This window comes from Plectrocnemia conspersa, unplaced genomic scaffold (assembly GCF_051122295.1).
Source record: "Plectrocnemia conspersa isolate PC_06_02 unplaced genomic scaffold, ASM5112229v1 ptg000014l, whole genome shotgun sequence".
Taxonomy (NCBI): domain Eukaryota; kingdom Metazoa; phylum Arthropoda; class Insecta; order Trichoptera; family Polycentropodidae; genus Plectrocnemia; species Plectrocnemia conspersa.
This window is the reverse complement of record NW_028277178.1, coordinates 23,059,525-23,073,498: the sequence shown is the minus strand read 5'-3', so window position 1 is coordinate 23,073,498 and position 13,974 is coordinate 23,059,525. Positions and strand designations below refer to the sequence as shown.

The 13,974-nt window shown below is 29.0% G+C and overlaps 1 protein-coding gene across 4 annotated transcripts in view; it reads left to right on the top strand.

The window, feature by feature from the left end:
- Dscam3 (Down syndrome cell adhesion molecule 3) overlaps positions 1 to 13,974 on the top strand; it is a 167,278-nt gene that overhangs the window by 110,107 nt on the left and 43,197 nt on the right. For all 4 annotated transcript variants that reach the window (XM_088203786.1, XM_088203785.1, XM_088203788.1 and 1 more), the window contains exon 4: positions 8,184 to 8,326. In XM_088203786.1, the coding sequence (XP_088059912.1) occupies positions 8,184 to 8,326 (143 nt within the window). The remainder of the gene's footprint in view (positions 1 to 8,183; positions 8,327 to 13,974) is intronic.

Sequence of the window (13,974 nt, the reverse complement as noted above, 5' to 3'; positions counted from 1 at the left end):
ATTTTATAAAACTATGATTTACGTGTAGGTTGGTGTCATAACAACTATTTAAAAAAAAATTAAATTAACCACCGTTTATCATAAGAGTTGAGTCTAAATCTATAATTAAAATACTTTTAAAAATCTAAGCAATAATGACCACTGTCAGAATTGATTTTAATATTTTATTAATATTTACTTGCTAGTTTCTTGCTAAAATATCTAAAATAAATATGTGGACAAAATAAATATATTATTTAACAATACACATCTAATTCACCTTACGAATATCAGGCATCAAGTTGGCCTTAGTTGATCCTGGATGAGAGCTAGTCATATATAATTCCGTTTATCTCCTCAGATTAGATCTTCCTAGCTTCTCCAACTATCACGGATCAATATAAATTTGTAGCTCAATATGTATATATAAATAACAGTCAATGCTATTCAATATGCATTATATATTTCTTAATATGTATACTAAAATTCAAGTTTAATACTTTGTTACAATTCGCCTAAAAGCTTAAGCTCTTTTCCAAAAAGCATTTAACGTAAACATGTGTCTTAAATCTTACTGTACGTGAAATTGAAACATATTTTTCCACAATGTTGCTCTAAGTTATGTTAAATTAAATACTACCATAAAAAGATAAAGCATTTAAAATTATTAAATTATTTTATTTTTATTTTTCGTTATAACCTGACAAGCGTAATACAACGGGGTAAATATATGCTAACTTTGTAAGTTAATAAAACATTATAAATACCTACAATTAAGTAATAAAATCACGTAACTTTTAGTCTGGGAATCGCTAATATATATATATTAAAAATTATAATTTTTAATTAATGAATGACTCTTGCAGCTGGAGACGGTTTTTATTATTAGCACATATTTTTTACATATAAATTTGATTCTATTGCCGTGGCTCGAACCTGCGGCCTCTGACAATACGGATTACGCTATTCAGACCTAATAATCGAGAAATATAGATATGCAAATTTCGGGTTTTGAGTCCAATTAGGTGTAACTTTGAAGCAAAGTAAACGATTGAAAAGCTAATAATGGTTTATTTTATAAACATATATAAACCATCACATAAATATATAGATACCGTTTGTACGTCAGGCTAGAATAAAGTTAAAGAGTCTTTGTCGTATTATTATCAACTGTGATTTTAGTGAACCAACTAAGATTTTTTCATGATGAACTCTGGACAATCCGCTAATGTTTTTCATAGCGATACACTCTCTTTGCTCTGTCTCTGTGTCGTCTCTTTGACGTCTCTTTCTTTGTGACTAACTGTCACATGAGCTAGTTTGAGACAGCTTTAGCGAATCGCAGATTATGATGTTTACGAGCTAATTTTATTGCCTTTTGGACACACGCCCGAAGCGATTAGAAATCAAAATTTAAGAACAATAGTAATAGGCGCAGGGTAGAATGTATTGTTCAGTGTGCGTCCTTTCCAAACAAAGATACATTTTTTTATTGTACTTATGGGTGATTAACGTTTTAGTACGAGTGTACTATAAAGTCGTTTATGCAATATTTCCAATCAATAACCCAATTATATGGTCGCATGATTTACGAAGAAACTGTAAATGGCCCCATTTTCGAAACAATTTTATTTCTTACTTCGTTTGTTTAATATTGCCATGGAATGCTCTAAAAAGAATAACATATGTGCAGGTGACTCAAAACCCCCTAATAAAATTAAAATAATAATAACATTTAAAAAACAGACTTGTCTAAAAATCAGACATATATTATGTTTCTCTTGTTTTCTTGTTAATTTTTTTAGCTAAAAAAAAGCTTTCAATATGTTTTTATTAGTTATCTAAAAATAAGTGTTTCATTTAATCATTCCTTATATTCAATGTTGATTATTTAACGCAGAAATCAAGTTCAAAACATAATATCGTTTATTTAATTATATTATTTATGTTTATAAAATATATTATCATGATATCTGCATTAAGATGTACACAGGGAAAAAAATATTATTTTTTTATTAATGAATACATTTTAATTGACTAAAATGTAGATTTATTTGACGGTAATATTTTAAGAAAAATATGGCAAAACTGACCAAGGGCGAAGCCCTGGCGGTGGTCCCGTTACGGAATTTGAATTAAAACAATCGTTTTCTCCGCGAAACAGACTTTAATAAATAAAGTTTTTAAATTCGTAAGCACACATTCGAGCGTACTAGGGCCGAGTCATAATAAAAAGTCATTTAATTAAACAAAAGTAATTTTTTATCCTTGTAACACATGGTTGCCATAGATAGTTACAATAGCTCATTTTATTTTAACATATACGTTGCCAGTATATACATACAAATATCCATAATGTATTTAAAGTACTGTATACTGTGCATAGTGCTGACCCCCTACGTGATATAATTATAAAGATCTAACAAATCGAAATCGGTACATTAACGAACCCAAATTTAAACCAAGAGAGCTGCAGGTTAGAATCTATGAGTCAGCTATGACAGATCCTAACAGTTCAAGTAACATTTTTTTTCTTGCTTCATTCTATACACGTAAATAGACAAATAAACAAATATGCATTCATAACTATTATACAATATCACACCAATAAGATTCAACCATATAAGTCAAACCACCATCAGCCCTTAAAATTAAACAAAGCATCATCATTTGAGCCAATACTGAATGATATCCCTAGAGTTAATTTGCTCAACAAATAAAGAAAAAAAGACGCACATTAACTTTGGGGATCAGAATTTTCACCTACTTAGAATACTATCGTTGTTTGTGGCATTTCGTTCGTAATATACAAATATATCTATATAGCTACGCTGATAAAATCATCGCAATTTAATTTATTATAGTATTGTTGAAATCACAAATTATAATACAATACTCAAAAATAAATTTAATTAGCGTACAAAAAAATATTTAATCCTTGTTTTGAGTAAGCATTCTTGATTTTTTTATATTACAAAATCCTCTTAAAACCGATTCCCTCGACTTTTAAATTAGTGAACGAAAGAGCTGAATTAAGAGTGCTTTAACAGGAACCCTTAAATTATCCTAATGCTAATCAAGCGTTTCCAATCCATACGAAGTGCTCGCCTCTCATTACTCCGCATTGCTTTATGTGAACATAGCATAAGTAGATGGTACGACTGGAGTGTGTATCAATTTCTCCGTCATACAAAGTTCGTGATTTTCGACTGCGGTATCATGACACGGTGAATAAATTTAATTACACGTAAAACAATAGCGACGATTTGCACAAAAGATCTGTAGCAAATCTTGGAGCGTTCGCTCTTTGTTCGCCGTACATCCGTCTCAGACAAAGGCGTTCAGAAATAAAATATTCATGGTTCGCATTAGTGCAGTGCGCCATGGCGGATGTGTGCGGGGTAACTCCGGGACCCCGGATAGCTTCTCAAATGCTCCAGTCACAGACGTGCACAATTATTATTCAGGCCAGAAGTGAACTCTCGCGCCGCGAGAGAGACTCTCAAAGTATGTTTCAAAGCATGCACCTAACTTTCAATCTATTGTCGCTTGAATATTTTATCGTTAAAGTTGCATTTTATAATATAAACACTACACAATTCGATACAAAGTACAATGACAAAAAGTGCTATTAAAGCTGCATTTAAATGTTATGCTGTTTGTAAGACACTTTCAAGTGTATATTATTTGTTAAATCCTTAATGAGTACAAACTTCTAAAGCCGCGTTTTAACTTAGTTTATGTGCAGTTGAAGTGCAGAAAATAAATAAATACCGCTTTGCAGTTCTCTAGCACCGCAGTTAAAGTCTCCTCGAGCAATTTCCAGTAGAATTACCCGTCAAATGTATGTGTATCATCTATTCTACAGTGTATATATTTTAGATATCAAGCAAACAATTTCAATTTGTATGTATTCTAGCAATATATAGCGAAACTGCGTGAAAATATTATTGTCTTAGTTATTAATGTAGACGGGCGTGTAGACACCGTCCGTCGACTCAGAAGGGCGTAATAGAAAAATTGAAAAGGAAAACAATTGGAATGTTGAACGAAAATTCTAAGAAATTGAAAAACTTTAGCAGTTATTCGCGAGAGATTGCCATCGCAATATCTCGCTCGGCGCCCGTACCGTAAACGTCCCCCTAGTTGTTTTTATTTTATTTATATATGTTTACTATAAGATAACGAGCGGCCGTTACGTTCAACGAAGAAATATTTTGACATGAAAATTGAAGAAAATATGGTTTTCACCTTGATACATTTTCACACGAAACCTAAAATATAATAAATGTTCTAAAGTAGCAACTTTCGAATTCACCATACAGTTTTAATTATCTCGTTTCGAAAATAATGACACTAACGGATCTATACAATATGAGATGACAAAATAAAATCACTAATTTAAACTTAAAATAATTTTACATCTATTAAATATGGAATTTGCGCAATATATATTTATTAAAATATGATTTCAATATAAATAAGCAATCTCTCATCAACTTTTCTGCGGCTCTTTTATACTTTTTTTAAAGATACACTGAAAGCACAATTAGGCAAGCCCAAAAATATTATGGATCAAATTTCTTTTGACATTCATTCAATAGTATACAGAAATTTTTGATTTTTATGTAAGACCAAGATTTCTTAACCTTTTTACTGTGTAGACCAAGCCAGATAAAAGCTTCTCAAAAAAATATTTTTAAATCAAAAAATCAAATTACAATGTGAAATAAATATGACAAATCATATATGATATAATACTGTTATTTTTAAATACAATGTAGTGTAGCGTTGCTAGGTGTGTTTTGTTTGAAAAAAATATGTTTATTTATAAAACAAAATAATTTTAGTATTATTTGTAAATTAATTAAATTCTTTTGCTTTTAAGATATATATTTTTTAATTACGCTGTCGTGAAACGTGCTTTACTGTATTAATTCAAGATCGCATAGACTTTCCTGGCTTATACTTCTATTAAGAGCAGAAAATGAACGTTTTGCTTAAGCGGTACTGCTTGGAATAGTAAATATCAGTTTACCTAATTTGTATACTTCTTGAAAACCTGACTCAAGACTATTTTTTTCATAAATTGTACTGATTTATCAAGAGATTTCTGGAAAGTTCGGAGCATGAAAAAACAACTGCAAGCTGGTTTTTTAAACGTATGTAATTAAACATTGTTCCATATGTGCTTTTATATTATTATAATATCATTAAACTGTAGTATGATTTTTCTTGCGATTTTTTATTCATACTATTTTAATTATTTAAAATACTGATTCGCATAGATAAATTGTTGCAAACGGAGTTAAAAATTCTAAGCCTAGCTTAACAAGTTGAGAATAAACTACTCTCGGGAAAACCCAGAATTTTTTAAGATACTCTCAGTTAAATGCAATTTGTAGTAAGTTTTTTGTCCTAAAATAACTAAGTTTAATTCTAGTAAAATCATGGTTTCTGATATAGTTTATATCAGATAAAAAAACTGGATCCATAGTTCAGCTATAATAACAGCCAGCACAATAGACCGGCGATTTAATTAATAATTAAATAATTAATACCTCAAAGATCTGACCTTGAAACTCTTAGTTTTTACTTGTTATCTTATCTGGAAGATCAGAATTAGTGATTATTATATTATTATAATTCCGATCAATCGTGATAAATTAGGTTTTTCTTGATTTTTCTAATCCTATAAAGAGATATTGTGATAAATATTTAAAATAAAATCAAACAATATCTCCACAGTGACACCTATTGATTGTGAAAAGATTAATAATATATGCCAGTAATTTACAGATTGACTGAAGTCTGATGTCTCACTACTTACTTTTGGTGGTTGTTTGTATTTACCCCGTTAAGTACTGCACTAAATCTTGTTATGTTATAACGAAAGATTTAAAATCAATAAATATCTTATTTAAAGAAAAAATCTCTTTAAAAAAAGTAACTAGATTATTTTAAACTCCATTTTGATTACGCACTACTGTACCTCTTGTATTGGTTAGTTTACAAAAAGCTTGACCTCTACTCTCTTCTTTTAGATTGCATAGTTTGTAAAATTATAGTAACATTTATTTGTAAATTCACGATCTTGAATTAAATAGTAGTCTTATTTATATGGTGAAATATATTTGGCACGTAAGCTTACTCAAAGATAAAAAGGTATTTATATTTCTTTAAGGAAAAGTACACAAAATTTAAAAAAAATCTCTTCAAAGCTTGTTCTGTTAAAATCCTGTTTACTTTTGCTTTAAATTCTCAATAAATGTTTTAAAACTAGGATGATTGAGATAATTATTTTTATTAAATAAATTAAGTTGCTACATTTTACGGCTGTTAATTTTTTGTAGACCCATAGGTAAAAAAACACTATTTTCTACCTACTTATTATGTCGTTAAATAAGGGGTTATATTAAATTAGTAATAAAAACATCCTACAAAACGAATACAGCACAATTTTTTTGCTGTTGATTAAAAAATTATCGCGGCCAATAGTATCGAAACTGTAATTATTGTAATTTATTTTAATTAGAGTATTTAATTAAACATGAATATGAAATATAATAGTAATTTGTGAAATGATAAATTCTGTAGTTTTAATCGGTTTTTAATAAATATTAATTATGTATTTTTTTAGAAGGTTTTATTTGCGATTTTAGTAAAAAATGGCAGATATAATATATTAAAACTATAATATATATTGTAAAAGTGTATATATTTTAAAATGTTAAAATGTTGAAGTGTGTGATGCTTTAAGATATATATTTTTTACCTATAAAAAATCACTGCACGCTTAGTTTAAATGGTTAATTAATATGTTATATACATTTTTTAAGCGTTTTGCTATTATTAGATTTATTTTTGGTCGTCAAATACATTATATTGAAGTAAATAGTAATATGTAGTATTTTTATTAAATTATCATTTCATGTTAAAAAATGTTAAAAAAAAACAATATTATTGCGGCAAGTATTTAAAAAAAATGTAAAAGTAAAATATATAAAATATAATATTAATTCGAGTTGAAATATACGAAATTTTCCCTACGCGGCTATGCCAATAAAATTTTTAAAAAAATATTTAAATGGGCATTCTTTAAAAATAATTGCAGTTTATAATAAAATATTTTAAGTGCTTTAGCTATAATCAGAATTTTTTTTTTCTAAAATTTAAATAATACTTTGTTGTTTCGAATTTATTAGAATAAAAAGGTTACTAAAAGACCGTAAGAAAGTAGACCGATTTTGACGGAAATGGTTGACCACTACACTATATAAAGCTTTAACTTAGCCTTCTCACACAAGAATTTTCTCCTTCGCCAATGCGTCTCTTAAAGTAAGCAGCAATCCTTTTCATTGTATACCCTTTCAAGCATAGAACTCTATTTTTATACGCAAATCTCGCGTTCTAGCATGAGAAATTGGTTTATATAGCTCAAAAAAGTCTCCATCCCCTGACAATCTTTATTGCCATATTTTTACTTTATATAATATATTATAATATATAAAGTAAATGTATTATTCGTATTATCCTTCATAATGTACTGTTTAAACGAATTTTAAACCACTGTTACGAATATTGCATCAAGTCTGTCTTATATATATTTTCATTTAAAATATTACACAAATTTCTTCGATTAAAATTCTATTCGTTTTCGTAAAAACAATTTATTTAGTAGTTCAGATTTCTTAGATAGTTGTAAATATTTCGATTAAATTCATTAACCAATATTATTCACTGGTCTTCAAGTATAAATTAAAAAAAAATTATCTTCATGTGTGTAAAATATAATATATTTTCCACGTACATTTATTTTAATTATGGCTAGTGCTTGAAGATATTTATTTTATTTTAATGGTCGTTTTTCTAGCGTTCTCCGGAACTAATGGTGAAGAAACTCCCCATAGAAGGAGTACAAAGCATTTGTTTGTGCAAAGAACTCTTTGATGTGGCAAACGTATGATATCCGTTAAAAACTTTCCTTTAAATTGCGCGTGGCGAAAGCTTAAAAGAGCAAGCGAGGCAATTATTGCAGACGAGACTGCGGAAAATTTCGACTTTGAAAACTTTGATCAAATTCCGCCAGTCATAATTATTGTACAATTGTTTGTTTGCTCGGAATTTTCAACGCTTTGTTTTTCCCGTATTGTGCTGATGATACTATTTATATAATAATACATATTATTTTTATTTGCTTTCAGAATGCCCATGGACAACGGTTCGTTAGTTTTTCCGGGTTTTCCCGCCCAGGAATACCGACAGGATGTTCACGGGGCCGTGTACCGCTGCAGGGCTGCCAACAGTGTCGGGGTGGTCCTCTCCAGGGACATGCACGTCACCGCAGGTACTAACCCAAACAATTTACAAATTCATTCAGCCATTGGGCAAACTTGGAATTGAACTCGAACCACTGTGTATAGTATAAAGTTAACTAATTTGCAATACAACGGAATAAATAGAAACTGATACGTTTAATTCACAAATCACTCTTAGAGCTATATCAATGAAATAGAGTAATCTAAGACAATGCTATAGATAAAGTACTGTATCGTTTTTCAAAAGACATATTGATCGCTAACGTCTAAGAGTAGCAAGACTCATGTATTCCTATATCATTTTAAAAAAAAATTTACACTGTATTTTGAAATTATTATCAACAAAGTCCTTATATTGCTAATAAATTCAAAAACATACAAAACTATATATGTTTACGTAAATTAAAAACATCTTATTCGCCTTGAAATTAACATTTATATAAGGGTAAATATATTAATAAAATAAAACATATTTGCATGAAAATTACATTTAGCAACTAAATTTATGAAATTATTTATATAGTAAAGTTTAGAAAACGACGAATTTGCCATTAAAGTATGTTTATAAGTTTCAAAATAATTTGAAATCGTTTCTTGTGAACATGCAAATGTTTAATCACATACCAGGCATTCCTGTCTTTTTACCAATTGTTAAAATACATCAAACTATTTTATCACCATCATTATTTAAAGCTCTTGAAAGCTTTCTGTTTTACTTAAATTTAGTTGATTCGCACAAAAGCTTTATTATTTTTTTTATACTTTGTATATTTTTTACTTTAATTTTTTATTTAAATAAAAAAGTTCTAAATTCTTTTTTAAGTTTGATCCAAAATATTTAGTACCCTTTTTGCATAACATCTTCTCTGCTAAGATTTTCGAAAGTTACTTTTACGGGTTGTAATTAGGGATTCTAATATATATTCGAATAGTAAAACTACTACTATTCGAATATATTAGAATAGTTTCTGAAGTAATAAAATAATATTTAAGTCATTATAAATTGATGGCGCGAACCAATTCTTATTTTTATTATTAAATATAAAAAAATGAGCTTCTAGTAAGAGGTCACCTCCGACATCTTTGCTCGTTAAAGAGATGCTGCTGGGAGGTAAAAAAGGTGCACATTAGATGATTGTTTACCCCATGACGAATAAAAAGGTACGAGGTGACTTTTTTCTTCTAAAAAATAATTTTTCACGAATATTGAAACTTATTACGAATACTATTTTAATAGTTGCAACCTCTGGTTCTAATACTGCCAATACTTAACGGCTTTAACCCTCCGTTAGTTGTAATAGTATCAGATAGATACACGTTTCATGGAATATTTGAGATCTCTATATATATACATACATACTCAATTTATTCTTTTCTTATTTTAACAATACTTTGTAAAATGCAGACTGTATAACCTTAACAATTACAAAATTTCTCGAGAAATAAAATAAAAAACATTTTCTCTTTTAAAGATTTTTTTTAAGTAATTAACACTAAAAAAATATTATTTTATTTTATTTTTTAATTAAATCAGGATCATCGTAACCTAAAAGTTTATTTCCATGCGTAACTAGAGGTTTTAGGCTTTTATTTTGACGATTCATCAATTATTCGCGTCCTCTATAATACTTTAGTGTGCAGCATTGAATTGGTATTTATAATTTGTAATAAACTAATAACTAAACACTTCCTTTTAATTAAAAAAGTTCAGAAAAGATTCTTAGGGTACTTCTATAAGAGGATATCTGGTTATTATCCTTTCTTGTCTCCCAGCGCCTTTTTTTAAGAGCGTTGAGGTATGTTTCCCAGAAAATTGTTGTCACTTAGCATTACTTCCAACTACTGAAGGATGCTGTCGAAGAACTATTCTCGAGAAATTTCAGTTTTGCGTTCCAATTAACAATCGATAATGTCAGATATAAGAAATTGGTCCGGTTCATATTAATTAATTTAATTATTCTCTTTTCTCTTTCCTTTTATGTATTTTTTTTATATTACTTGCATTATAATTTTTGTGTATTGTTATAATAATACAATAAATTTTATTTATAGCCCTTGTAACCTATTTGATCACGATGGTCCTTATTTAATTTAAATAAATAAATTAAGAAATTGTAACATTACGAATTTTTAAATTTTAGATATAAAACCAAATTCTTTATGCTTAGAACAAACGTTATATACAACTGCTATAAATATATGATATGTTTCATAGATCAATAAGTCTAAATAGCATATTAAATCAACACAAGACGCAATATAGATAATATAAATCACTGAAGGGTCACGCATTTACTATAATCGTTTTCATGTAAACGCATCCGGTTGATTTAATTAGATGATTTTAAATTTATTTGACAAAAAACTTCATATTTATTTATAGTTTATATTCTAAATATTTCACTATCAATATAAAATATATTTGTAGCCATATTTACCATGTTTTTCATATAAAACAAAATATTTATCTAAAAGTTTATTATATACGATCGGAATCCATTAAAGTTTGCGAAATGTTCATATTTATTTATTGCCGCGAGGAAACTTTTCGTATATTTTTCACATCTAAACTACACAAATAAAAATAAACTAGTAATATAAAAAAATATTAACGATATATTAAACTAATGGTTTTATTTATATTATAACTAAAAAATGTTCTACTAGTATTATTTTGTAATTTTAAAATATTAATATTGTGAAAAAAATCGTTACTTTTCTTTATGGTTATTGAATAAAATAATAAACTAGTAATTCAATTACCAATGATTGATTGAGATTTAATGAAATGAACATTTGTACACTAAAAACGCAAACGTTAATGAAGTTTTAGCATGCATATAACAAATTGATATTTGAAGAATACAGACACTTAAAATATGTATTATATATAAATAATGTTAAATGTGAATCACAACATGCGTGGCCCCTTAAATTAGAAACTAATCATATAAACATTAAGCATGCTATCTATATTATAAAATAGAAAAGACATGAATCTCTCCGTCTGTTGCAAGAACTTCTCCCAAACGGTGAACAGTAACGACGTGAAATTTGCGCCATGTCAATCTATCTGTCATTTCTAGGCTGTGTTATATTAAAATTTAAGCTTTCATATTTTATTTATAAAGATGATTACATGCTTCTTCAATACATACTATTGAAACCGGTAAAAAACTGAACAGCGACGTGCTGACGGGCAATTACGTGATACGGCATAAGTCAATGCAATAAAATAATTTTAATTAATAAGAAAATATTTTTAAACTATCCCGGACAAAGCCAATAATAAAACTAGTAAAAAATTTAATATTGTTCTTGAAACTACAACAAATACGAATAAACAGATACAATACTATGTGATGGAAATATAAAAAAAATAGAGAAATTTATCATTCTTTAATAATTAGGCTGTATTCAGAATATATGAAAATACACATTTCATACATATGTATCATTATACGCAAATTCAAAAATGTAGAGAAAGTCATCTACAAAAATGATTCAGTATATTGCCAAGGAGATTACAACTTCTGTTCACTCATTGCTTGGCATTAATTTGAACGCATCATTAACCTGACTACTCGAGATTTAGGCAAACACAGCCACCTTAGCCTTATAAGTGTGGCTATTCATTACTTGACCGACGACAGAAACACGCTTCGGGAAGTAGAATAAATTTGAAACACTTCCGGCAACCGATGTTTGATTACCACCCTACATCCACACCTTTTCGCGGGGCCCCTTGATTAATGCCCCACGGCGAAGAAAATGGAGTTATTCGATAGTTTCATTACAGCCTCCGACGTCTGAGAAGTATAATTATCTCACGCACATCCGACGGTTCGTGCCAACTATTCCGCCCACGACTTTACTGCCACCGAATCTCTCCCTTCGATAATAAGTCATACGGCGCACAATGTGGGGATGTATTTTTTTTCCGTATTGTGCTGAAACCGCACTATTTCACGCACGACGTCCATTGTTATGTTTCGACTTACATTATGTATGTGGAAGCCATAATTCTATTGTGAGCCATTATCAATCTGAAAGAATTGCCGATGGAGCGTACGAGCCGATCGTAACTTGTTACGACTTATGGTTTAATCTCCGACCATCGGGTTGGACCGTAGATCGTGTCTTGTGTATATTTCTGTTAGGGGATTCGCAAATTTTTGATTCTTATGGTATTAATTCGAAGAAAGCTAGGATCAATATGAGTTTGAGTCTTAATATGGCGAACGTGTCTCTCGCAATTTTATCAGAAAGTTTATTGAATCAAAGTCGATTTGTATTAGTTGGAATATAGAAATATAAATTAAAAGATGTTTTGTAGTAACGAAAATATAATATCAAAACTACTTTAAATTGTAATTTACCATGTTCCCTAAAACTTTAATAAAAGGCCTTCACATACTCTTAATTTAAAAAATACATTTTCCCGACATTTTTAAATTATATGTTGAAGAAACATTAAAAATGTATAATGTATAAACCCAGAATTAATTTAAACCATACCTTTCGTTTTCGCTCACTGTACCGCTTTATCAAGGATGTATTTTCAAAAAATAATCCTCGCCCCATTTCATTAAGCTTCGATCGAGTGCCTTTTTAAAATACAGGCCAACGATCGCGTGCATTAAAAATGCTGAAACGCAAAAATAACGCAAGCAATCCTATTTTTTCGAGTATTCAAGAGTGCTTTTCATACCGCAGTCGGGTGCTTGTGGTTTTAACGGAATCCCCCGCGGGCGAAAACTTTTCTGAAAAGAAGCCCGTATTTTAATCTTCGATACGATTATTTATTTCTTCTTTTCAATTTGCTTCCAGTTCGATTTTACAGTCGGATTAAACATTCAAACGTTATTGCCGCGATAAAACGGTATAACGTTATTTCAGACAGGACCGAGTTACAGTTATCATAGTGTGCATTTATAATGTCGGTTTGTGTATTTAGTGCCGTTTTTGTCTGTTTCCATTGCTACCGGGTGAACAAGAGGTGAGTTATATAATATGTATATACAACTCAAATAATGTAATTTAATCTCGGGCTGCCGACTATTTTGGATATAAGATATAATGTGCGGCCTCGCTAGAAAACGCTACGCATATTTAGATTACAACAGTTGCTATTAAATTAATATTAAGGTTACTGGATGTATCTCATTATCATCATAAGTAAAAATAAACATATTAAAATCTATACTTACTTTTGTAATATATTTAATTTATATATGAGTTAGTTTATCAAAATATTAGTATTCAAATTTATGTAATCGTAATGAAACTAATTAGGATAATAGATCCCATGTTTATAATATCGATCGTGCTTTTTTATATGTATAACTATTTGATTCTTGACACTTAAATCCTGTGGATTAAACCTCTTTCTGAGATAATTCTCGAGATTTATTATTTTAAAATATTAATCCTTTATTTATAATTTTTTTGTGAAATATAAATGTAAAGCACACTTTATGTGGTGAAGGTTATTCCCACCTAAATATTTTCTTATAATTTAGGTCATTCTTACGACTTTTTCAAACAAATTAAAAGAGAAAGCAAACGTATTGAAAATAAAGGCACACACAATGTCATACAACAATAGTCTCTCAACGTCATCTTGTGACAAAAATATATGTATAAATCTACCACTGCATAAAATATTTTTTTGTCT